A 25,069-nucleotide genomic window follows, 5' to 3' on the forward strand; every position below is an offset into this window, starting at 1 on the left:
AGAAAAAGGGGAGGTTTAGGCTTGGCAAGTACTTTTAAATGCCAAGTCGAGGTGACAGTGAAACTGCACACCCAGGCCTTGCAATGGCAGGCCTGAGACAAGGTAAAGGGGCTACTTAAGTGGGTGGCACAACCAGTGCTGCAGGCCCACTAGTAGCATTTAATCTACAGGCCCTAGGCACATATAGTGCACATTACTAGGGACTTATAAGTAGATTAACTAGTCCAATTGGGTATGATCAAACGTTATCATGTTTAAAGGGAGAGAGCATATGCACTTTAGCACTGGTTAGCAGTGGTAAAGTGCGCAGAGTCTAAAGGCCAGCAAAAACAGTATCCAAAAAGTGGAGGGAGGCAGGCAAAAAGTTAGGGGTGACCACCCTAAGGCATGTCAGGTCTAACATCATCGATCCAAGCTATTATTGTCTATAATGATTCTCATCATCATCATCAGTGACTAACTCCTCAAATGGGTCGCATCCCCCTTTCTGACCGACCCAAGCTCAGTAATTTGTCAAATCAACAAATCACTCTCCACTGCTTCTGTTGGTTGGTACACAGGTTTTGATTATTGGGCCTCACATTTTTTGCTTTGCACCACCTTCCATGGCAAAATGTATGTAGTGTCATTTATATAACGCTAACCTAGCTGTGAAACAATGAAACTCTGTACATTATCTGCTAATCAGGGAAAGAATATTTTGTGTGAATTGCACAAATTTGTTACATTTCACATTTTTAAGTGCAGGGAAATTAAGTAGTTTGGCAAGATGTTGAGTCAAGTGCCACGACCTGGATTCGTACCTAGGTGCACAGTTTCCAAGGTTGGCAGTTGCACTTATAAGGACACATCATCTCAGTATTTGGCTTCTCACACTACCTATATGCTGATGTAAAGCAAATCTATCTTCTTATTCGCCTCCGTATGACATGCATACCAGACATCCTGAGAGCTAAAAAATACATTAATGGATGTCACACTAGACCATATGTATCATTCTTGTGAACAACCCAGGCAGGATGCAATGTGCACACCGCCTGGTTTGTGAAAGGAAATACAATGTGGCCTGTATACTAGTAGGTTGCACAGAAATTCATCCATTCGAAGGGGGTAGTAAAATGACCTGTCTAATGAATATTAATTGAGCAGTCTGCAATTTGCGACCCCTATGATTTGCTGCGAATGCACCGATGAAGGCCTGCAAGCAGACATCTGTCCCTGTATTTGCTTTTCAGAATGGAAAACATTTTATTCAAAGCAGCCTCTTTTACGCCCACTTTTAAGTTCAATTAGGAATGCATCCTAAAACCTATAGTCAGAAAGGTTTTTCCAACTTGGGGATTCATTTGCACGAAAAACTCATTTTGTAATTGCAAACTGACTGCTTTTGGAAATTTCAGGGTTTTCAATTGCAAAATGGTTTTGTACTTCAAGCTCTAAAGTTAATAATGCTAAGCATGTCAAAGACTGAGTTATTCCACTTTCTGTTCTTTCGATCATCTGCCACTCCCCCCCTACCTCAGTCTACTTTGCTCTAATACTCCAATGTTAGAAACTGGGTTTCTGGTTGACAGAGGTATGCACCCTGTCCAAGCAGGAACCACAGCCACAAAGGTCAACTTGTGCTCATCCTCTGGTAGCTTGCCATAGAGCAGTCAGGCTCAGCTTAGGAGGCAATGTGTTCAATATTTTTTACATCACTTCAAACAGTAAAACATAGAAAGCACCACACAAAAAGATAGCACACTTGGTTAGAAAAATAAAAATTAATTGAAACAAGAACAAAACAACAAAAATCCAATAAGTAGAAATTGAGGTTTGAACTTATTAATAAACTGTAAAATAGTGCTTAGAAGCAATAGGCGACTATGTGGGATATGTGGTCATGCCAACAAGGCCAAAGTCAAAAGTTCAAACCAGCCGTGATGGAGTGCGGTCAGGTACAGTGATCATCCTTGGCCCGATAAACAAAAGTGCCTTGATCCAGGTTGCATTGCCATCAAGGAAATGTGAGGTGCAGCCGAAGTGATGCATCGGTGTAGGGCCACATGTTGGAGGCAATGCATTGATCTTCTCCGAACAACAGTGGTGATGTATTGGTTCCGAATTTGATGAGCAGATTCCGAATGCAATGTGCTGTTATGCCTCATGTAGCAGAGGATGCATCAATTCAGATATGATGCGCTGGTTCCGAATGTGATGTGCCCGGTTGGATCGATGCAATGGAGTTGATGCGCTGGTTTTGATTCCAGTGATGTTTATGTGCTGGTTTCTACTCCCACAATGGCTTTGATGCATGAATTTCAGCTGAAGCTGCACTTTATACCCACTTCCAAGGATACAGGACTGGAAAGTATCACATGGCAGAGTAAGACTCACAGTTGGCAGAGTCATGGTGCTGTAGCAGGTGAGTTGGAAGTCTTTTGTGTCCCTGAGACTTCAGAAGACAAGAGGCAAGCCAACATACCCCTGGAGTCACTTTGGTTCTGGGTTGGAGAGATGCAGGTCCAGTCCTTATCCCTACCAGGCAAAGACGGTAGCAGACAGAAGTTCAGCACAGCAGCGCAGCAGTCCAGCAGAGTCCAGCAGAGAGACAGTCCTTTCAGAAGCACTGCAGTCCTTCTTCCTGGCTACAATGTAATATTCAACTTCATAAATTTTAAATTGTGATTCCAGACACACCAAATGTGGGAGTCCCATCACTTACCAGTTGAAAATGACACGTATAAAATGTAATAAGGCAATCCCAGAGTTATCATATGGGAGATTTTGGCCATGCAGAGGTGAAAAATAATGTGAGAGTTTTTCACTACTAGGACATGTGAAACTTAAAAGTACATGTCCTACTTTTTAAATAAACTGCACCCTGCCTTTGGGATGTCCGGGGCCTACAATATGGGTGACATAAGTCTAAAAAAAGAAGGTTTGGGGCCTAGCTAGAGGGTTAACTTGCCAGGTTAACATGTCAGTTTAAAACTGCACACACTGGCTCTGCAATGGCAGATCTGAGACATGTTGACGGGCTACTTAAGGGTGTGACACAATCAGTGCTGCTGGCCCACAAGTAGCATTTAATTTAGAGGCCCTGGGAGCAGGTCGTGCACTTTACTAGGGACTTATACATAAATTAAATATGTCAATTGTGAATAAGCCAATATTACCATGTTTTCAGCACAGAACACATGCACTTTAGCACGGATTAGTAGTCATAAAGTGCCCAGTGTCCTAAAACCAGCAAAAACAAAAACGAAGTCAGCAAAACAGGAGGTCTAAAGGCAAAAAGTCAGGGGAAACCACGTGATGGATGCCCGGTCTAACACACAACATTTCTTCATCTCATGCAATCCTTTGTGTTTTCTTTAGCCACTTTAAGTGGATCAATTTATTCTTGACAACCACAGCTAGTGCATTAAGGTTTGAGATTATAAGCATATTATGCATGAGCCACAAATATATAATTTTAGGTGCTGATCAGCTCACCTGTTTTCAGCACACTGGATTTCTGCAATAGCCAATAACCTACTCATGGGTCTACCACACTATCCTTTCTCCTGACTCTAAAAGTCCTAAGCATAACCACCAGAATCCTTTACAATCTTCGTGAGCATATTCACGGATCTAATAATCATAATCAGGCTAGGGAGTTCAACAGCTTATCGCAAGACTACTTCCCTGGCACCTTAACCTGATACACCGTCACTCAAATCCTTCCAAGACGCTCCTGATACCATCACCAAAATCTCATTGCATCAAACCCAAATATAGTTTCATCCTGGTGCTAGGAGCCCTACAGTGTAATTCATGTCCATTTGCCCTCATGTCTAGACCCTCCATGTGCGATTATAAAGTTGCTCTTAAGATATTTCAAACTAATCAGGTGCAAAACAGTGTATTCTACTCTCATGGTCATAACGTATAGTGTAATTATGTTCCTTAATTGTTGCACAAATGAGTGTGTAAATGATGTATCGCCTTGTAAGGTAATATGTTGTTTGTGTTTTCCACACTGTTGACAGTAGTCAATGGTGCAGGTGTCCCACACCACTTCCAATCATGCTCTTTTATGTAAAGTAAATGTAACGTTGAATGCTGTCCATTTGTTCTGACCAAAGCGTTTGACCATTTGGTAATTACATAAGTAAATAAAATACATTAAGAATTGCAGTTTTCTTCACCATGAAATCATGAATATTATCACCTTCAGCCAGTGCTTAATTTGAGCTGGTGGAAGCTGGTGGTGGGACTCACCGGCACTCTTTTTATGGTGACTGACAGTTATTTGTTCTCATCAAAAATTTACAGAAAGCAAGAAATTAAAAAACACACAGAGAGGAAAGAAAGAGGAAGATATATTCTTTCACACAGAGAGAAAATATGAAAGTGCAAGAGTGAGGTAAAGAGGCAGAGATTGATTGGTAGTGGATTAAAAAGGCAAGAAGTGGATTTAATACTACACATCCTTGGTATGCGGAGAGCCGACATATATGGCCGTACTGACATCTCACTACCAGGTGATAAATCATAACTTCAAGCTGGAAAACAATTTCCCAAATTTTAGTGGTCTTTCAAGTGCTTCTCTTCCACTCCATTTTCAAACAGAATGACTTAGATTTAGGTCTGGCCTAAATCGTCCCCTGCATGGTACTACAAGCACATTCACCACATCTCAGTCAGTCATATGCCTAAAACTGGCACATGTTATCAGAAACTCAATTTGATAGGATTTTCCATCATTGAAGACACTTGAGACATCACCTCATTATAAATATCTCAAAGCATCGCCAAAGTACTGCTAACCCGTTGGACATTAAGCATTTTGGAACAGTGGACCGTGGGGTTTAATTTTGTTTGTTGAACATGATGGAGGCCAACTGGAAAGGTTATTCAGCAGTTTCACAGATAAACTTGAATTTGAAAAGGATCTGTACTCGTAAGCAGAAGACAATTGTATTGCTGTTGTGATACAGGCCAACAGTTTTATTTTTATTGTAGAAGGTTCTGCAAATGAGTGGAAAATAATTCGGGAATATTCATAAACGAAATTGCAGTAGTTCAGTCGGCTGGCAAAAGCGGTGATTCCTGCCACTGTGTCTCATGAAAGAAGAAACGAAAGTATTTTTCCAGGACATCATTTCAATTAGACATTTTAAAATTACTTCATTTAATGATACTTTGGATTTGATTTGACTGAACAGCCCATCAAGTTGTGTTGCTGACTATTAAGAAGTGTACTATGATAATTAGTGCAGAACATCTCTATAAACTGGGGACTTGAGCCTCATTATGAGCAGCCAATCATAAACAGGTAAGCATGAGTAAATGCTTTAGCCTCTGAAACTACCAAAGGCCTTTATATCGAAATGATACGTCACTCTCTTTGCCCGTTAATACGATTTGTCTCTAAACTCCTCAGGGAGATACTGGGGACTGAATCAATGATTCCGGCCAGTACTTCCCTTTAAATTAACAGGGATTACAAATTAAAGTCATGATATTGTGGAATAACCTGCCAGATAGAAAGCTACCAGTCTCTTTAACCTAGGTTTGCTAAAATTCCCAGTTATCTTGGCAGGTGATAAATCTCTGTAGAGTGTCCATTGCAGCTCTGAGTATTTTAAGCAGGATGACTAGAAGGCGTTTTAGGATCAGGGAGGCTGTTGCCTCTCTAGGTGAGGGAGGTGGGGCGGAGTGTTGTCTTCTTCCCCGATGGAGCTGCAGGTATGGGTGGGCTTCACAATCCCTTTCCATCTACCCACATGGTTTTACTGGGGATGGATCAATGTGTTACTTCTCCAGACCATTCTTAATGAACTGCAAGAAATCTTCTCTTTAGGGATGTTTTGAATATAATTTAAATGTCTTTAATATTTAAATTTATATGCCTGGGTACCGTTCTTCTTTTCAAATCGTCTTCTGGCCTCGTGTTAGTTCTCGTTGTTCTCTCTAGAAAAGTTTTGCCCCACCAACACCTGTTCCACACAGCCTTTGACTTTGTCCCTTTCATGGGCGTCCGCAGAAACTTTTTCGGATGGGGAGGGAGGGGGAAGGGGCATCATTTTAACATAATCTATCCTGAGGCAGCGTAACACTACGGCGGCCATAGTGTTACAGTGCACTTTGAGCCTGCACACCAGGCTGTACCTAAATCTGGGGGGGGGGGGCAAGCCCCACTTCCCCGTGGACACCCGTGGTCCCTTTCGTAATTGCCCCTCACGGTAACGTCTTCCTTTTCATTGCATGCGTCCCACCACCACCCTTCTGTTGGTTAGTGTTGTAAAATGGAAAGCGACTGAAGTCTCAAGGCACCCGCTAGCTTTTTCAGAAGTAAACTGCAGGATACAAGAAAAGTACATTTTATGACAATCAATACAATCACAATAGGTTTCCAACTCAATAGTGTGATATGGCAGCTGCTAGAGGATGTGTATGTTTGAAAGAGCGCCTTACTTTATGTCCTCGTCACTGGCAAACATGACAACACCTCTGGCGTTCGGAAATTCCAGAAGCTGCTTGATGACTTTGTCTGCATCTTCGTTTTTGCAGTCGTGGGGGATTTTCACAGTCTGAGCAATGCACAGTCCTCCTATTAGAAAAACCAAAAGATGAAACAGTGAATTAAGTGCTGGAAACATAAGCACCACAAAGAAGTAAACAACACATTAAAATGTTGAACAAAAACTAATTGTAACATTTGTCTCACATATTTCATGAGCTGTGACTGTGAGCTGAAGTTCTCCAAGTTCGATTAAACAACTTCAGGGGCATATCTACTAAAACTTTGGTTGCACAAGCATTTGTAATTTGCTTCCTGACTTTTTGCGACCGCTAAATTGTTTGCGACCCAACCAATGTACTAAAAGGTTCATACCATAATGATTTGGATTGGGTCACCTTAAAACCTACCTAGTGAATATCCATTATGCAGATTACAAATTACAACTCTCTCCGATTGGCTACTAAAACAGGGGTTAGGGCCTGCAAGACACGGGTGCTTCTTTTAAATGCTTTTAGTTTTGAAAAACTTCAGTGAGAAATGGCAGTGTACTCTGGACTACTGCATACTCCACCTGAAGCTGCCACCAGGTCCGTCCTCTTCGTGATGGCAGGGTAGCATCGCCACACTGACGAAAAGCAGAAAAATAAAGTGCTTATAAAAGCATTTGATTATCCCTTTATTCTTCCGCCTTCGTAGTACAGGGCGGGTCCAGCCTCCTCCACGTCAAGTGGATGAGAATTTGTATGTGTGCTTCTAAGTGTGCATTTCAGTTTGACCGGCCATCCGAGGGAGGCCAAACTGACGCGCACTTAGAAACTCTCCACCCAGTTGTATTTTACAGCCAGGTGGAGACCAAGCGCATTCACCTACTCCTTCAATGAGCAGCAGTTCTGCCCACTCAGCCTAATCACAGCACTTCTTTCATGCTGTGTAACAGCATGAGAGAAGCATCATGATTGGTTGGGGAGGAAAGCACACAAGACGAGACAGCTGGCGGGAGTGGCGGATCACGGAGGGGCAAGAAGTCTAGTCATTTATTTTTTTAACTGGCCCCTCACACAACCCACTCTGTGTGCTGTCCCCCGCAACCCCCACCCCTTCTGGCAGCAGCCACAACTGGCTGCAACCACAATTCACAAAAGGGGCAAGGTCCCTTGGTGAATGAGTTCCTACCCCAACTTGGCAGTCAGTAACTTATCAATGGTCCAGAATTAGTTCCGGTCACATAGGGTATTGATTCGTGTTGGGCCTGGCCCTTTTTACGGGGTAACTCCCCAAACATTTTGCCTTCTCCTCCTTATTTTTCAGACACTTTTTGGCTGACGTTATGTCTCTGGGCACTTTACCACTGCTAATCAGTTCTAAAGTGCATGTGCTCTCCCTTGGAAACTTGCTATCATTGGCTTATACCTAATTGGCATATTTAATTTACCTGTAAGTCCCTTGTAAAGTGGTATCGGTCTACCCAGGGCCAGTAAATTAAAGGCTACTAGTGGGCCTGCAGTGCTGCTTGCTCCACCCACTGAAGTAGCCTTTCAAACCTGTCTCAGGCCTGTTAGGGCAGGGCCTGCATGCGCAGTTTCCTGCCACAAGGACCTGCCATCTGAATGTATTTGCCAGGCCTAGAACTCCCTTTTAACTACATGTGAGTCATCCCTAAGGTAGAATATGTAGGCAGGGTGCTATCTATGTAGAAGGCAGGACATGTGCCTAGTAGCGTGGCCTGTTCTGGTAGTGACAAACAGTCAATTTGGTTTCTCACTGCTGTGAGTGCTGCTTTCTCATAGGATTGCATTGGAAATGCCCTGCCATATGTCTAAGGGGTATTGTCTGTTTTATGATGGGTAACGTAGGCATGTTGGGTATGAATGTAATAGGGGGAAATTATGCTTACTGGTGTAAGTGGATTTTTTATTACTATTACAGAAATGCCACTTCTACAGAGTGAGCATTTCTCGGTGCTTTTGCAGCTTGACTCCAATCCAAGTCTGGACAGAGTGACAATTGAGCTTTGTGCATAGTTTTCAGACAGCCTGCACACAGGGATGGTGGAGGTCTCACAGAGGGGCATCTGCATATTGAATAGTCTTCTTGGGCTGATAGAAGGGAGAGGAGGAGCACACATGCATATGTAAAGGCTGTGGCCTGGCCTCACACCAAAGGGTTGTTTACCCATGTTAGACTTTTGAGATTATGCCGGGTCATCCCATATTTCCTTGCCTCCTGCCTCCTATTTTTTTCTGACCTGGTGCTGTTGGCTTTTGAACTCTGAGCACTTTACCACCGCTAACCAGTGCTAATGTGCATATGCTCTCTGTGTAAATTGTATTGTTGATTCGTTTATCCGTGATTGGTATATTTGATTTACTAGTAAGTCCCTAGTAAAGTGCACTAGAGGTGCCAGGGCCTGTAAATCAAATGCACCTAGTGGGCCTGCAGCACTAGTGTGCCACCCACCTAAGTAGCTCTGTATTCGTGTCTCAGACCTGCCAATGCAGTGTCTGTGTGTGCAGTTTTAACTGTAAATTCGACTTGGCAAGTGTATCCACTTGCCAGGCCTAAACCTTCCCTATTCTTATATGTAAGACACCTTTAAGGTAGGCCCTAGGTAGCCCCGACATCAGGGTGCATTGTATGGTTAAGGTAGGACATATAGTAATGTGGTTTATATGTCCTCACAGTGAAATATTGCTAAATTTGTTTTTCACTGTAGCAAGGCCTGTCCCTCTCATAGGTTAACATGGGGATTACCTTTAAATATGATTAAAGTGTAGATTCCATTTGGGAGCGGATAGACATGTGGAGTTTGAGGTCTCTGAGCTCACAATTTAAAAATACAACTTTTAGTAAAGTTGATTTTGAGATTGTGTGTTTGAAAATGCCACTTTTAGAAAGTGAGCATTTTCTTGCCTATACCATTTCTGTGACTCTGCCTGTTTGTGGATTCCCTGTCTGGGTCAGTTTGACAGTTGGGCTGGTTGCACCTCACTCTAGACAGTGACACATAGGGAGCTGGGGTGTAGTCTGCATTTCCTGATGAGCCATCTGTGCTAGGAGGGAGGGAAGGAGTGGTCACTCACACCTGAAAGGGCTCTGCCTGCCCTCAAACAATGCAGTCTCCAACCCCCTGGTGAGTGTCTAGGGCCTGGCCTGGGCAGGGCGGGATTTCACATTCAAGATAGACTTTGCTTTGAAGTAGGCCTACTTCAAAGGAGGAAATGGGTATAAGAAGGGCACCCAAAACCACATACTCTAGAACACTTCTGGAAACCAAGAGGAACCTCTACCTGGAGAAGAGCTGAAGAGCTGAGGAAGAAGAGCTTCCCTGCCTGTGACTGTGCCTTGTGAAGCTATCCTGCAGTTGCTGCTTCTGCCAGAGTAAGAGGGCAAATACTGGACTTTTTGTGCCTTCCTTCTTGTGAAGATCTCCAAGGGCTTCATTTAGAGCTTGCCTCCTGTTGTTTGAAGTCTCAGGGACAGCAAAGACTTCTCTCTGTCAGCACCTGGAGTCTCTTGAGAGACTCCTACTCTGCCCTGTGGTGCCCATCCAGTTTCCGGGGATCCTGAAAGGAGAAGCAGGCAGCCTAAGAGGAAGAAATCCACGCACAGAGAAGATTGACGCGACTCCGATCTGCGGCTGAAAAATCAATTTGCCGCTGGCTTTGCGGCAGAAAATCGCCAATCGCCTGCAACGCGACCGGAATATTGATGCATGGAACTGGGGAAACGACGCGCAGCATCACTGACGGAGGCTGGTGAGATCGCAACCCGTGCTGCATGGTTTTCAGATGATCGTGTGGCTGGATTTCCAACGCAAGTACCACTGGGCATGTAAAAACAACGCAAGGCCTGCCCGGACCTGAGAGTGCTGACCGGATCAACGCATCGCTCTCCTGCGGAGAGAAGAAACGACGCGCCCGACCCGTCAAAAGGAGACACGACGCAAGGTCTCACTCCTGAGTGAAATCAATGCATAGGAAGCCCTTTTGATGCACACTCACCCGTGCTGGGTTATTTTTGACGCACCCAAGGTACATTTTCATGCTAACAGTGTTAGTGTGTGTTTAAACCTACATGAAGACTCTTTTTGCATTTTAATCAATAACCTGACATATGTATTGTGGATTTGTATCATTTTGGTCTTGTTTTGTTTAGATAAATATTTTCTATTTTTCTAAACATGTGTTGTGTAATTTCGTAGTGTTTTCATTAAGTTACTGTGCGTGTTGGTACAAATACTTTATACCCAGCACTCTGAAGTTAAGCCTACTGCTCGTGCCAAGCTACCGAGTGGGTAAGCAGGAGTTAGCTGAAGGTGATTCTCTTTTACCCTGACTAGAGTGAGGTCCTTGCTTGGACAGTGGGTAACCTGACTGCCAACCAAAGACCCCATTTCTAACAAACCCCAACAGATGTTTAGAGCCTGTGCTGGAGGAGAGAGGGGTGCCCCCAGAACCAGTTGTAACTGGTTGGAACCTCCTCTTACCTCTCTTTGTGAAACACATTGTAAACTGAGGATAAGTACATGGGATTTTCCCCCACAATTTAGACATTCTTTTGGGCACCAGGGATACCTCTGGACCTGGAACAGAATGCTGCTGAATGGACTCACCAGGACCCGCCTTGGACTGCCGCTGCTGTGCTGACCTGTGACCTGCTAGGTCACTAGGAGGACCTGCCACCATCTGCATCCCTTGTGCTGGCCTGTTGTTGGGCCTGTCAGCCCTGTGCTCCCTGCCTTCTGTCTCCAGGGGCAGGGTGCCGTCGCCCTTGACCCATGCAACTCTCCAGCATGAGGAGTGCTGCTTTTCCTCTTTTTACTTATTTAGTGCCTTGAGAGTGCTCTGGCCTGTCGTGGACAGTGCCTTGAAAACTCCCCTGTTCTCTGCCCATAAGCGCCTGGGGAGCACTTCTTCGTGTTGCCTTTGGAAGGATGGAAGGAAATCAACCCGTGGGCCGTAATTTATAGAAGCATTTCTGAGGGCGCTGTGTCTCGTGCCCCCAGGGCACCAGAACAACGAAGAGAGGATCCAATGCGCTCCTACTAGCATCCCCAGGGTACACCCCAGCCCCTGTTTTGGTGGAGATCACTGCCTCAACCCAGGGAGCTCGCACACCAGGATCGGTGTGGGCGTGCGGAGAGAGGGAGGTGCCGTGCTCGGGAGAGTTCAGCGTGTGCCTCCTCCCACATTCCCCTGCATTAGGGAGCCAACAGCGGAGGGCCCCCCATCTTTGGAGGAACTTGAGGCAGGACGGGAGTCCTCAACAGAGGTTCCCTGCCTCCCTTTCCAGCAACCGAGATCACGGGAGGGTAGAAGCCTCATTGGAGGCCCCCGTCGTATGGTCTCTATTTCTTCCCCTTTGCTGGGTTTTGGTTCTTGCCCCCCCTTTCGTGGAGGGGCCCGTAGTGGCCCTGGGAGGGGCACCCAAGTGTGTGCGGGTCCCAGGAGGGGCCCCGCTAGAGGAAATGGAGGGGGTGCATGCTACCCCCATCCCCCTGATATAAGCGGCCACCGTTTTGGCGCATAGGAGCACCAAGGGCCCCACATATCGATCTTCTTGGCACTAGGAGTGCCTCTACACCATAGTACAGGTACTTTTTGGACATACTCGTTCTTATGCCCCTGGAAGGGACATTGTAGGGTGATATGGTCACCTGTGTATTTTATGACAAAACGTATGCTTTCTAATGTTCCTCTTATGGGCATTTATGGTAATACCATGATAAGTGTATTGGTTTTATAATGTGATTCCTGACTACTGGTTATGTTGCAGAATTTTAAGTACTTTTGTGTTCTAATGTGACTACTGCTTATTCTTGCAGAATATTGGTAACCTGTGTAACGTTCTGACAACTGCTAAGGTAGCAGGGTATTTCTGATATGCAATGTTTGGTCTAATTATGTTTTGTGCAATACAGTTTATTTTTACATAGCTCAGTGTTGTGTTGTGTGTGTTGTGCAAATGCTTTACACATTGCCTCTGGGTTAGGCCTGACTGCTCATGCCAAGCTACCAAGGGGGTGAGTAGGGGTTATCTTGGAAGTGTAACTCCCTTGCCCTGATTAGAGTGGGTGGGTTCTGCCTGGCTTAAGTGCATACCCTAGCCAACCAGAAACCCCATTTCTAACATTTTGGTTTTTGGAAGAAACGCCTGAAATACTTCCCTTCCAACTACCGAATTAGTAACCATTTCTAAACCCATTTTATGACTTGGTAAAAAAACCTGAATAGTAAAATGGGTTTAGTTCATGTGTACAGGAGCTTTAATGGATGCAGACCCTGAATTGTAGTGATTCGAAAGGTTTGTGACCATAAAAAAACTTAATGCATCTGGCTCCAAGTTCAGTATTCATTCATTTAAAATGCAAACACAGTGATAGGAACATGTGGCCTTTCGATACTACATGCTTAATGTAAGTCTGTAGAATATTAACAGTGCCCGTAGAATATGAATATGGTTTGGCTCCTCAATACAACACAGAATGTGAGATGTACAAAACTATTGAATTAGTATCCAGTGAAAACATCATCCCTAGTAAACCAGAACAGTCTGGGACAAGCTCTATGATGGCTATTGTTAGCTATCCATTTTGGAGGCCACTTGTGTTAATTTGTTTTCTTTTTTCGTAAAAAAAAAAAAAAAATGAAAAGTCGTCCTGGATGTTCTAATTACATGGATTACCGTTTGGTATATTGAGTAAGGAATATGTTAGCCAAAATATTGAGGGCAAAAACATTGAAAGATAAGTGCAGATACAGAAGTATAGATTTGCTTTTCCTAAATTTACCCTGTGTACCTTGAAAATATATATTTCGTAAAGGTAAATGCATGTGGAGTTAGGCAATTAAAATGTATACATATTTACCTGTAGATATGTTTTCCTTTATTATTAAAGTATAACAGTATGCTCTAATTGATATAGAGGATTCATGCTATTACATACAATTCCATTGCTATGTTTTATTATATTGGTAACTGCGGAGATGGTCTCCTTGAGTAATGAACTCTGTTTTTTATGGTATACCTGTAATTTTTGCAGTCTTAATCCTTGTTTTATCACTGCTACATTCCAGCTTTCCTTACTGAAAGTGTAACATATAAAGATGATTCTAACCAGTTTGAGGTATTTCTTTTAGGAATGGATACATAGACACGTCAGCAGACCTCCATGTTAGCGACCTGCTTTTAAATAAAGCAGTTTTTTTTTGTTTTAAGTGTAGCCCGTTTTCCCTAAGGGAAAACGAGCTGCACTTAAAAAAAAAACGAAACCTTTAGTTTCGGGTTTTTTTCAGGGCAGGGAGTGGTCCCTGGGACCACTCCCTGCCCTGAAAAAATATTTTGGGCTCCAGTCACAAACTGGAAGGGGTCCCATGGGGACCCCTTCCAGTTTGCGATTGGGTTACCATCCACTTGAAGTGGATGGTAACTGCGATGCCATTTGCGACCGCATATGCGGTCGCAAATGGTATTGCATCCCAATGCGACTCGCAAATAGGAAGGGAACACCCCTTCCTATTTGCGAGTCTGAAATGCATTTTCCGAGTCGGTAACGACTCGCAAAATGCATTTCTGCATTGGGATACGCGTTTTGCGACTCGCAAACGGCAAATTTTGCCGTTTGCGAGTCGCAAAACGTTTGCTACATCTGGCCCAATATTCTGTCCCTCTTCCTCCCTGTACCCCCATCTCTTCTCCAAATTGCTACTCAGTATCCTCCTTTCCCTCAAACTCCCTGTTTTTAACAGTATTTGTCTCCCACCAAGCAGGTGGGATACAGGCCCATACACAATGACTTCATAACTATTCTAAGATGTTAGTGTGTGGAAGGCATGTGTAAATGAGTTTGTTTTATTTTAGCAAATCCCGTTCAAAGATGACTGCTGCGATTGTGCGCTAACCCTCAATGGCCATCTTTGAAGGGATTTGATGAAGCAAAATGCACTCAAAGACAGTTCCCTGTAGATGTACCCACACACACTGTAGCCATCTTTTTATGCATTGTTGTTCCAGGATGGCCACATACGGATGCATGCAAACACATTTCCAGCAGCCATTTAGGATAGGGATAAGAACTGCCAAAGCCAATACGTTTCACCCCTGAGGGGTATGGGCATTGTCATTGCCTGTTTTTGTTTTATATACAACTTAAACATCACTTATTGGTTACTCCCTGACGAAGAAGCATGCAGATACAACATGCTTAGAAAGTAATATGAGAGCTCTGAATTTAATTACAGTATAATTTGAACTTTACATAATAAATACATTGAAATCACATTTGATTTTGAGAGTGAAAAGATAAATAACCAAAAAGTGCTGTGTAATCACCAGTCTATCACATAACTTTGTGGACTACTTAATTTTAATTATTCCAATCATTTCATTTTTTGCTGAACCTTCTTCCACAGAGAGGCACGATAATGCACTTATTAACTTTCAAAGACGCTTTAATCCTCCATTATGCCTCCCAGGGACATATACCAGGAATACCCACTCAGTGTCGTAGCTTCAGGGGGGTGTTTGTGTTGTTATACCCCCTGAATAAATGTATTCTCTGGAAAATAGTTGGGTGTAGGTGCTTCAGTCGGGAATGGTGCGGCGTATGCCGGATTTCACAAGGAATGTTTACATACACACAGACAAAAACGCACACACTCTTCCTGTCTGCTTTGAAAGTCTCAAAAAATGTTGGTTATATTACACAATAGTGTTTTTGCTCACTTAGTACCCCTACCAGTCCGAATTTGTCTTCCTTTCTACTGCACCTTTAGCCCCTCTCATTTGCCATGCTTGTGTATAATGAACTTTGACATTATATGCCAGCTTGAATGTTGAAAAATCTGAAGCTCCCCCACCCTCCGTTTTACTGACCAAGCTATGTCTCTGCACCTCCCCAAAAGCCATTCTGCGTTTTGTCTGTCCTTAGGGAAGAGGGGTCTGCAGGTTTAGTTTTACTACTAATTATTCACTGTTTTGTGACCGAGTTGGGGGCAAATATTCCAGTCTATGAAGAAGTCCTTCTGCCTCTCCAGGGATTTGACCAAAGTTGATAGGGCTTTGAAGCCAGGGGCTCACCAGAAAAGACTACAGCAGTCACTGATTCTTTTATTTCTGGAGGACATGCTAGGCAGACTACAGAAATGAGGGTAATGTAAGTAAAGGTTTCTGAATGACGCATAGCCCATTGACCAACGACCATTTAAAGGGGCAATTAACAGATGCACACATCTGGACACTGGGCTAACAAACGAAGGGGCATATTTATACTCCGTTTGCGCAGAATTTGCGTTGTTTTTGTCGACGCAAATTCGACGCAAAACTAACTCCATATTTATACTTTGGCGTTAGACGCGTCTAGCGCCAAAGTTCATGGAGTTAGCGTCATTTTTTGCGTGAACACCTTCCTTGCGTTAATGATATGCAAGGTAGGCGTTCCCGTCTTAAAAAATGACTCCGATGCATATGCGTCGTATTTATACTCCTGGGCAAAAATGACGCCCGGGAGTGGGCGGGACTAAAAAACCTGCATTTGCGCTGGATTTTAGCGCCTGGGTCAGGGCAGGCGTTAAGGGACCTGTGGGCTCAGAATGAGCCCAGAGGTGCCCTCCCCTGCCCCCAGGGACACCTCCTGCCACCCTTGCCCACCCCAGGAGGACACCCAAGGATGGAGGGACCCACCCCAGGGACATTAAGGTAAGTCCAGGTAAGTATTTATTTTTTTTTTTTTTTTTGTGGCATAGGGGGGCCTGATTTGTGCCCCCCTAAATGCCACTATGCCCAATGACCATGCCCAGGGGACAGAAGTCCCCTGGGCATGGCCATTGGGCAAGGGGGCATGACTCCTGTCTTTGCTAAGACAGGAGTCATTTCTATGGGGGATGGGCGTCGTAAAAAAATGGCGCAAATCGGGTTGTGGCGTTTTTTTTGCCTCAGCCTGACTTGCACCATTTCTGGACGCCCATACGCCATTTTCCCCCTACGCCGGCGCTGCCTGGTGTACGTCGTTTTTTTTAACGCACACCAGACAGCGCCGGCGGCTAACGCCGGCTAACGTCATTCAATAAATACGGCGCCCGCATGGCGCTTCAGAATGGCGTTAGCCGGCGCTAATTTTTTTGACGCAAAACTGCGTTGCCGCAGTTTTGCGTCAAAAAGTATAAATATGGGCCTAAGTCTAAATATTTGGGAGGATATGTTTCTATTAGTCTCTGTGTTTCAAGTTAAACCTTGAGGATTTCTCTGCTTTATGGCTTCGTTCTAATGGCTAGTTATATACTATTTCCATGTTCACGAGCTGCTGTTCACTTAACACCGACAATGAACAGAAGCAATGGAGGTGAAGAGTGCATCCAAATGCAAACATGTGTCTTCGGTGTGCTCATTTAATGAGGAGGGCAATAATGGCCGCCTGAGTAAATCCAGGTGTCCCTCTTCAGCAATTCAAGTGCAACCTGCTATATCTGGTGCTGTTTCGGCAAGTAAGATGGTACGATTGGTTGATAGGTAGTGGTCAAGTCAATGGGGGCTGAAACATAATAACATAGGTACTCGCATCATCATGATATAGGAATTAGACAACTTTTTTTTGGTATCCTGAACCAGGAAATGTCTTGTCCCTCTAACCGTGGCAAGTGCGTCCAGTGTAAGAAGGTTGGTGAGTTCCAGAGTATTTGAGAATGAATCTCTGTTATTACAACTGGAGGATTTTCCCCAGTTTAAGTTTCCTTAGTGTGATAAACTTTGAGATATGGGTGTTGTCTTACAGGGAAGGCCTGTCTTTTTATGTGCAGAGACTGAAATGAGTGTGGAGTCCCCACAGTAGTAAAATTACTGTTCATAAACTTAAACTTGTAGGTTGTGAATACCAAAAAGGAGTAAACTTAGACAAAAGTGTGAATTTTCCTTTTTGAAACAGGTTTCTTGTTTCTAAGCTGGAATATACTTCTGGTTTTGGATGCTTAACAGAAGCCTTCATTTGAACCTTTGGATGAAGTGGATTTAGTATGCTTAGCCTGTAAAGTCTTTTGCTTATAGCCACTACTCACTCCAGGAGATTGTGTGAGCCTGGGGCCATTTCGAGCAGATCTCCTTTCCTCAAACTTTTTCATGGCAGGGTACTGCCGAGACTGGATTCTTCCATTTTATCTAGACAGTTTTCTGAGAATGTTCCATATCCTTCCTTTCCTGGATAGACTCTGCTCTATGTAGCAGTACTGAGGAGGGCACATATAATTTATATGGAAATTATAATTTATTTTAGCTAACAGATTCTCCTTTTTTGCATTTTGATACAGCTGGAAAGAGCTTAAGACTTCGTTTATGCTGCATATGAACTTGACAATGTTCGCTGCTTATTACAGATACAAGGAACATCTACTCAAGGCATGACAGCCTCCCAGGTAGAGTATGGACTGTTTCCCTGGTTTAAATTTGTAGGACCAGCACATGGGTTTTGTGAAGCACTATTGTTTCCAATGTGAGAAGTCAAGTGTAGCTGATTTTGATCTGAGAGTTGTCTCTGCTGTTATGTTCCTCTGCTAGACCAGTGGTTTGTAACCTTTTTATTTCTGTGTACCCCTACTTAATCATGTTTGAAATCGATGGACCCCCACTAAATAATTATTGAAATTTGAGGACCCCTACTGAGTCATTCATGTGTAATCTATTGTGATAATAATTTGAACACAAAAATACAGAAACAAGCATTTATATACACCTTATTGCACTGTTAATATTATTTAATTTTCTAAGCAGTCATGGGTCCCCTGAGCAGGCACCATGGACCAGCAGGGTTTCCTGTTTCACAGGTTAAGAACCAAAGTGCTACAGAATTCAAGAATAAATTCTGTGTGAGTGCAGCATTTTTTACCCATTTTTATGGTGTCTTTCTGTCCCTTTTCTGGTTGGCCAGGCTATTGTGCGGGCTGGATATCCTTCAAAGTGTAATATCTGAATGAGGACGTGGATGAAGAGGTAATGCTTAAATTACCAGCAATGTAATTACCCTAAGTTCATTCTTTCTCATTCCAACCTCCAATCACTCTTGCCTTGCCGGTTGGTTTCTTAGCTGGGCCGCTCTGAAAGTTGAGGTTAGATGGAGTGCTGGGCAATAGTACAAGATGTTTTTTGGTCCGATATACTTTTCCTTTCAGGTAGAGGAGGTGCCTTCAGGTTCTTCAGGAGAGGATAGAAGAATTTAGATGCCAGTCTTTGGAAATGGACCTACCTCGAAGTGTAATGATTCGAATGATGAAGAATGGACTCAGAGTAATTGAATTACTGGTAAGTCAATTAAACATATCATATGGACAAGTTGTACATTTACCACATAATGGTTAAACTACGAAGCATCTGTATGATTCTGTACAATGACCGTAGCCTGTAATGGAAATCACCCTTCCCAGACGCGCAGCTTTTTCTTCCACCTTCCTCTTTTTTAAACCATGTTTCTGGTTCTTTTAACTGTGCTGTCCTCCCTGTCTCCTGTCAGTTCCGTCCATTCATCACCTACATCAAAATTGATTGTTGAAAGAAAATACATGAATATTGAATGCCGATTCAATCACACGTTCATCTCTCCACCATGGACTTATCCTTCATTAATGTTTACATAATACTGTTTGAACTTGGATTTATGTTCTTTTAATAAGGAGGAAGGAGACAAAGATTTTAGTGGTGGAATTGCTGCTGCACATGAAAAACAGCAGAATCCAGAAACATACAGGCAGGCACTTCACTGTCCTTAGGAGGCCTGTCAGTTCAAGTGGCCTCTCCTACAGATTTTGATAACTTATTCTCTCTCTGTGCTCTCTAATGCCCCTTTATCTTTTCTGAGCAAGATAAGAAGGAAATAAAAGAACATTTCCTGTGGTGATTTTTTCCTCCTCCTACCAAGAGCTTAATTGGTCTAAATCAAGTTGAAGAATCCAGCCCCTGCAGGCACTGCCAAAAGCAGGGGATTCTGAACTCCAAGACTGCTGGGATGTGTTCCAAGGTCATGCTTGTCATGCTGGCCTTGGGTGATGGGTTCGCAGAGGCTGATTCACCCCTCATTAAATCCTGCTGTGCGGCGTGAATGAGGTCAGACAGCATAGCAGGAGGCTCTTTAACCAGTAAACTCTATCCCTTGTCTGAACAGAGGACTGGTGTAAATGTGAGCCTTCACAGCGCTGTGATTAATGTGCGTACCCTTACGACCCTCTTCAAATCCGGGATATGTATTTATTGTTGCTAAAACTTTCAGGACGCTGGGACAGTCATTGAAAAGATTGGGGCTGTCCAGAATAATCTTGGCCATCCAATCACCATTCATTAAAAGTAATGCAAAGTAATAATGGCTCCATCAAAGGCAGGGGCACATGTGTTAAAAAAGTACAAAATGACCCATTGCAAAGATCATTTACAAAAATGGATTAAAAGCAGTGATTGGGCCACCTGCGATGGTACTGAATCTGACTACCTATTAAGTAGATGTGCACTTGTGCAAGAGCAAACTACCATCACAAACAGTGGCGAAAGTTAATGGTTGAAGTGGGCAGACCCATTGTCAGATTCTGTATACTCTAAAAGGAGGGAGCACAATGTGAATGACACTTGAACAGACCAATGGAAGAAGCGGGTTGACCTAAAGTCCCCAAATATAGATATATATTTATGTATTTTTTATTATGAATTGTTTGAAAGAGATGAGGCTAGTGACACAACTAAATCTGTCTTTAGTGTGACTCAGAGCCTCATTATGATTTTGGGGGATGGGGTTACTCCGTAACAAATGTGACAGAAATCACGTTGATGATGTCGTATTACAGTCCCATTATTTCCTATGGAGATCGTAATACAGTGGACAGCATATCCGTAACGTTTGTTAGGGAGTATTCCATACGCCAATATCATAATCAGGCCCTAAATCCCAGCTCTCAAAAATGATTTCAGGGTTCCACAATCCAGCACAAATTAAATAAAGGTTCTCACATACATTTGAAGACTTCAATAGCACAAGTGTACAATGAATATTTGTTTTCAACTTTTGCCAGTCCTGGTGACAATAATTTATTTATGATTGGTCACTCTGAACAAAGACTCATAACATAACAAAGCAAAGGATCACTGATGTGAAAGGTCACCCCTGTGTGATCTGGCAGATTAATCTTAAAGGTCCTCTCTAGAAAAGACAGGTGGGTACAGTAAGTTAAACAATTAAACAAAAAATGCACATTTGTGCAAATTGAATGCAAAATCTAATTTCATCACTCTAAAAGTACTTAAAAATAATATAGACTAATAACAACCTACCTGTACCTACAGTGTAATGGTTTTTAAAATAATAAAAGGGATGGGATGTAGCAATTTGCAGAAAATGTTAAAAGTCTCAAAAATGTCTGTCTAAATGTAATTCTGGTGATTGGAGCCCCGTCACGCTAGACTAGTTCAAAGCCATATTTAGGTAGATGGAGGCATCTTCATTGAGACTGGGCCTTTAGAGCCTGAGGTCTGACACAAGTACATGGTGACTAATGTTGCACACTGTGTTTTTTTACTTCTGTCCAGTAATATATAATGACAACCATTCAGTGTGATAATGTTCTTGGTGGGAGGAGGAAACACGCTGCATGTGTATTACTTTTATTTCTGAACGGTCAGTTTCTGCAAGATTTTGAAGTTTTTCTCAAATGCCCGCTCAGGCACAATATTCAGTTTATGTGGTTTATCTTCCATGGGAAACATCATTTACCTGAAAACTGCTAAGGGTAAAATAATTTTCTATGCCAGCAGGCGAAGGGACAGGAATAATTTTCCCAACGATATCTATATAGTGCCTTGAATTAGTAATCACAGCACCCGAGGACAAAGAGGAGACACAGCTCTCTTGCAGTCCAGTATCCCTACTTCTGGAGCAAGTGGAAGTAAAAACCTAATTGTTGAAGGGCTGAGAACATGTTTTCAAAACAAAAAATCAGTTGGAACCACGCAGATAGGGTGTAATCCCTTTATGCACAGTTGATCCATGTACATCCACAGAACTGCTCATTTGTTGGGCTAAAAAACAGCCAGTTTGCTACTTAGAACCTAGTATTTTAGACGTGATTTTAAGTTCCCCGGAGGTATAGTCGAAATTTATAGAAGACATAAAATCCAAACCACCGTATTTGGCAAAGTATCAAGTGCGATAAAATGCACCCACTCTAACTTTTTGAGGGATACATCACCAAAATCTACATGCACAGAAAATACAACCCTTCTTACTACCAGTAAATTTCTGGCAGGTGCAGAAGGTGGACATTTTATTACATTCAGTAATTACCATGTGCGATGAACATTGCACCACTGATGATTGCAATCCTGGTCAAAATAGATATTTGTCAGCCGTCACATTCATGGGCTAGTTGGAATCTTACTCTTAGTGTGAAATGATAATACGCAAAGTGTGTGATCCCTAATGCCAAAAAAGGCAGTAATAATAAATGTGCTTTCTTTTAAAATCCAAGAATGATAAGCTAAATGTAAATTTTCAATATAAAAGCAAATTTTCCCAGTGCAGTCTTCCCAACTAACCTGGCAATGCAGATCTAAAGCAGTAGCAAGGAGCTGCAGGGTACAAACCACCTGTAAATTTCCACCATGACCTGGAGGGCCAGGGGTTCCAAAGGATGAGGCTGAGCCCTGTCTGTATGTGCACCTCCTTAACTAGTCTTTAGGGTTTCCATCCCCAGAGAAAGCTAACTGAGAGCCAAACACGAAGTGACAGGTACTGCAAAGGATCCTCTCGACTCTCAGAAGTTTCCTGGCAGAATGCATCAGCCCTGTCCAGACGGCAACTGCTGTGATGATAATCACAGCCCAATCAAAGCTGCAGTTGCCATGATGATGGTGTCAGCCCGGCAGGGGTTGCAACTGTCTTGGTGGTAGAGTTCACCCAGTCAGGGATGCAGCTGCCATGGTGGTTGTGTCAGCCCAGTCAGAGTCCGTACTTGCTTTAGCATTAGACAGCAGCCCATGTAGGGGTGCATCAGTCTCATCAGCCGAATGAAGCAGCCGCTGCTAGCCAGACCCACACCTCCACGGAAGGTCCATGCTGCGAATCAATGCTGGACTGAACTGGGGGTGGCCTAATTCAGATTCCTCAATAGCTTCTGAGGACTACCTCCAACTACTGCAGGCCTGTGTGGAGGGATGAATGAGATACCAGATCAATGCTAGTCAAGAATGAGACTCAAACACTAACGTCATACCTACTACCCCACCAGGAGTAAGAACATATAAAATACATGAACTTATTATGCGTTTGACTTGTGGGAAATCAGATCCATGGTTCTTCCATGATGAAGAAAAATATGTGCAGTCCTCAAAAGTGAGTGTTGGGGGGACTGCACCAGCAACCACCAGCTCAAATTAAGCACTGGATCTCCCCCGAACCCCCTATTGCTAAACCTGCCTCTCCCTGGAGCAGAAGTAGCAGCTGGGTGAGACCCAAGCAGGGGTCTTGTCATACCTGTATGCATTCTTTTTCTTGCATTGCAGTTTCTCGCATGATTTTCTAACCTAGCTTAATTGGATTATTAATTAACTGAAATGAGAGACAAATTAATTTTTTTCACTTGTTTCTCCGTGCGGATCTTTTCAACCGAAGCCCTGTGGGCGGAGGAGCGATTCCTTTCTAGAAAGTTACGTTATCTGCTTTTAATTAGAATCACTCACTACCGAGGAACTGACTTGATTAATGTGTCACTTTGAAACCAAGCTCTTCCCAACCTGCTCTGAAAAATCCCTGATCAGAGGGAATAGACAAGACGGTGGCTGCGGGACCCGATTTATACCTTAAGAAAAAAGAAATAAAGACTAAATTATAATAGCAATACAGCCGGTGGTCTCATTTACATACCAGAACTGGCCCAAGTTCCAGATCTGTGCTCTTGCTGTGTGCAGCAGGGGAATCTCACTCTCCTCTTGTTTTTCAGTGTATGGGAAGCAAGCAAATCATTTGCTAAATAGAGCCATTTAATTCAATAACGTCTTTTGGGGCAGTATGGGTTGGTGAGTTAGAAAGTAGGCTTTTCTGTAAAAGACACAAGTATGGATAACATCTCCAACTGCACCGGTATTCTGAAATGTGCTGTGCTGTGGTGGAATAATAACAACAGTAGCAAGTTGTTGGACCGGGCCCTTTCTACAGGGTCATTCCTCAAACTTTTTGCCTTCTTCTCCTAATTTTTCTGACCCTTTTTGGGTGTCGATATGACTCTGGTCACTTTACCACTGCTAATCAGTGCTAAATTGAATGGGCTCTCCCTTGTAAACTTAGTATGATTGACTTATTCCATATTGGCCCATTTAATTTACCTGTAAGTCCTTGTACATTGGTATCCCTATACCCAGGGTGTGTCAATTAAATGCTACTAGTGGGCCTTCAGTGCTGCTTGCGCCATCCACTGAAGTAGCCTTTCAAACCTGTCTCAGGCCTGCTAGCACAGGGCCTGCATGCGCAGTTTACAATTTATAACATAAGAGCACTAGATGTTGGCCAGGAAGACATGTTGGGTCTCTCTCGCCGGGTCTTTAGAAGGATTCGTATTGGGTGCAGCTAAACAGGAGAAAGGTGTGGGTCCAGCAGAAGATAGTGGAAATAATTCATAAAGGTAACCTTACATTTTTCTTCATGTTTATGCTTGTTGGCTATTCACAAATGTATTTTAAAAGCAGTGCCGGATTAAACCCTGTGGAGGTCCCTAGGCCAGTGGTTCCCAACCTGTGGTACAGGGACCCCTGGGGGTCTGCGAACCGTCCTCAGGGGGTCCGCAACTGCTTAGAAAATTAAATAATATTTATAGATTAGGTCCACAGATTTTAGTAATGACTCCATGGGGGTTTCCCAGATTCCAATAATGATTCAGTCGGGGTCCCCGGGTTCCAGTAATGATAAAGTGGGGTCCACAGAAGTCAAAAGGTTGGGAACCACTGCCATAGACAGTCAAAATGTTACACCCGCTCGCAATTTATCTCCTAATACGTTTTTAATTTTACCAACCAACAATTTTAAAACACCAATTTTATTGCACAAAACTAAACATTACAGGTATGTAGTACGCACCAATTTCTTTTACAAACTGACAGAAGATGAGCTTTTGAGAGACAAACTGTTATGTGAATCTGATGTCTATGGTTTATGTACTTTAAGTTGTTAATGGGTGCATTACATTAATACAGTATATTCTCTGTAGAGTCTTTAATGTAAAGTTTTCGTTTCTTTAAATTGATTCATTTTTTTTTATCTTTTGGAAACAATTTAAGAAAGCTTGTTTTTAATTTATTTTCAAGGTCAAGTCAATGTTATCTTGATCAAATGTCGGGGGGGCTAAAAGGAGTGGGACCCATAGGCTGATGCCTACTTTGTTTATTTGATATTCGGGCAGTGTTTACAAGTAGTATCTCTATGAATGCGGAGTCTCATAAAAATACTTTTGCATCTCTTTATGTGCCGAGACTGAAGTCGTAAAGATACTACTCGTAAAATATCTGTGTGAATAGCAAACTATCATAAAGTTGGACAAAGTGTACATTTTCCTCTGTGAATCA

General features: G+C 43.1%; 1 protein-coding gene across 1 annotated transcript in view; it reads right to left on the bottom strand.

Annotated features, from left to right (window-relative positions):
• The window catches only part of GRM7 (glutamate metabotropic receptor 7), a 1,785,443-nt gene that overhangs the window by 1,016,918 nt on the left and 743,456 nt on the right, over positions 1–25,069 (bottom strand). Inside the window, exon 3 of the mRNA XM_069206344.1 lies at positions 6,448–6,583. Coding sequence (XP_069062445.1) covers positions 6,448–6,583 — 136 coding nt within the window. The remainder of the gene's footprint in view (positions 1–6,447; positions 6,584–25,069) is intronic.

The sequence above is a fragment of the Pleurodeles waltl genome, chromosome 9 (assembly GCF_031143425.1).
Source record: "Pleurodeles waltl isolate 20211129_DDA chromosome 9, aPleWal1.hap1.20221129, whole genome shotgun sequence".
Lineage (NCBI taxonomy): Eukaryota > Metazoa > Chordata > Amphibia > Caudata > Salamandridae > Pleurodeles > Pleurodeles waltl.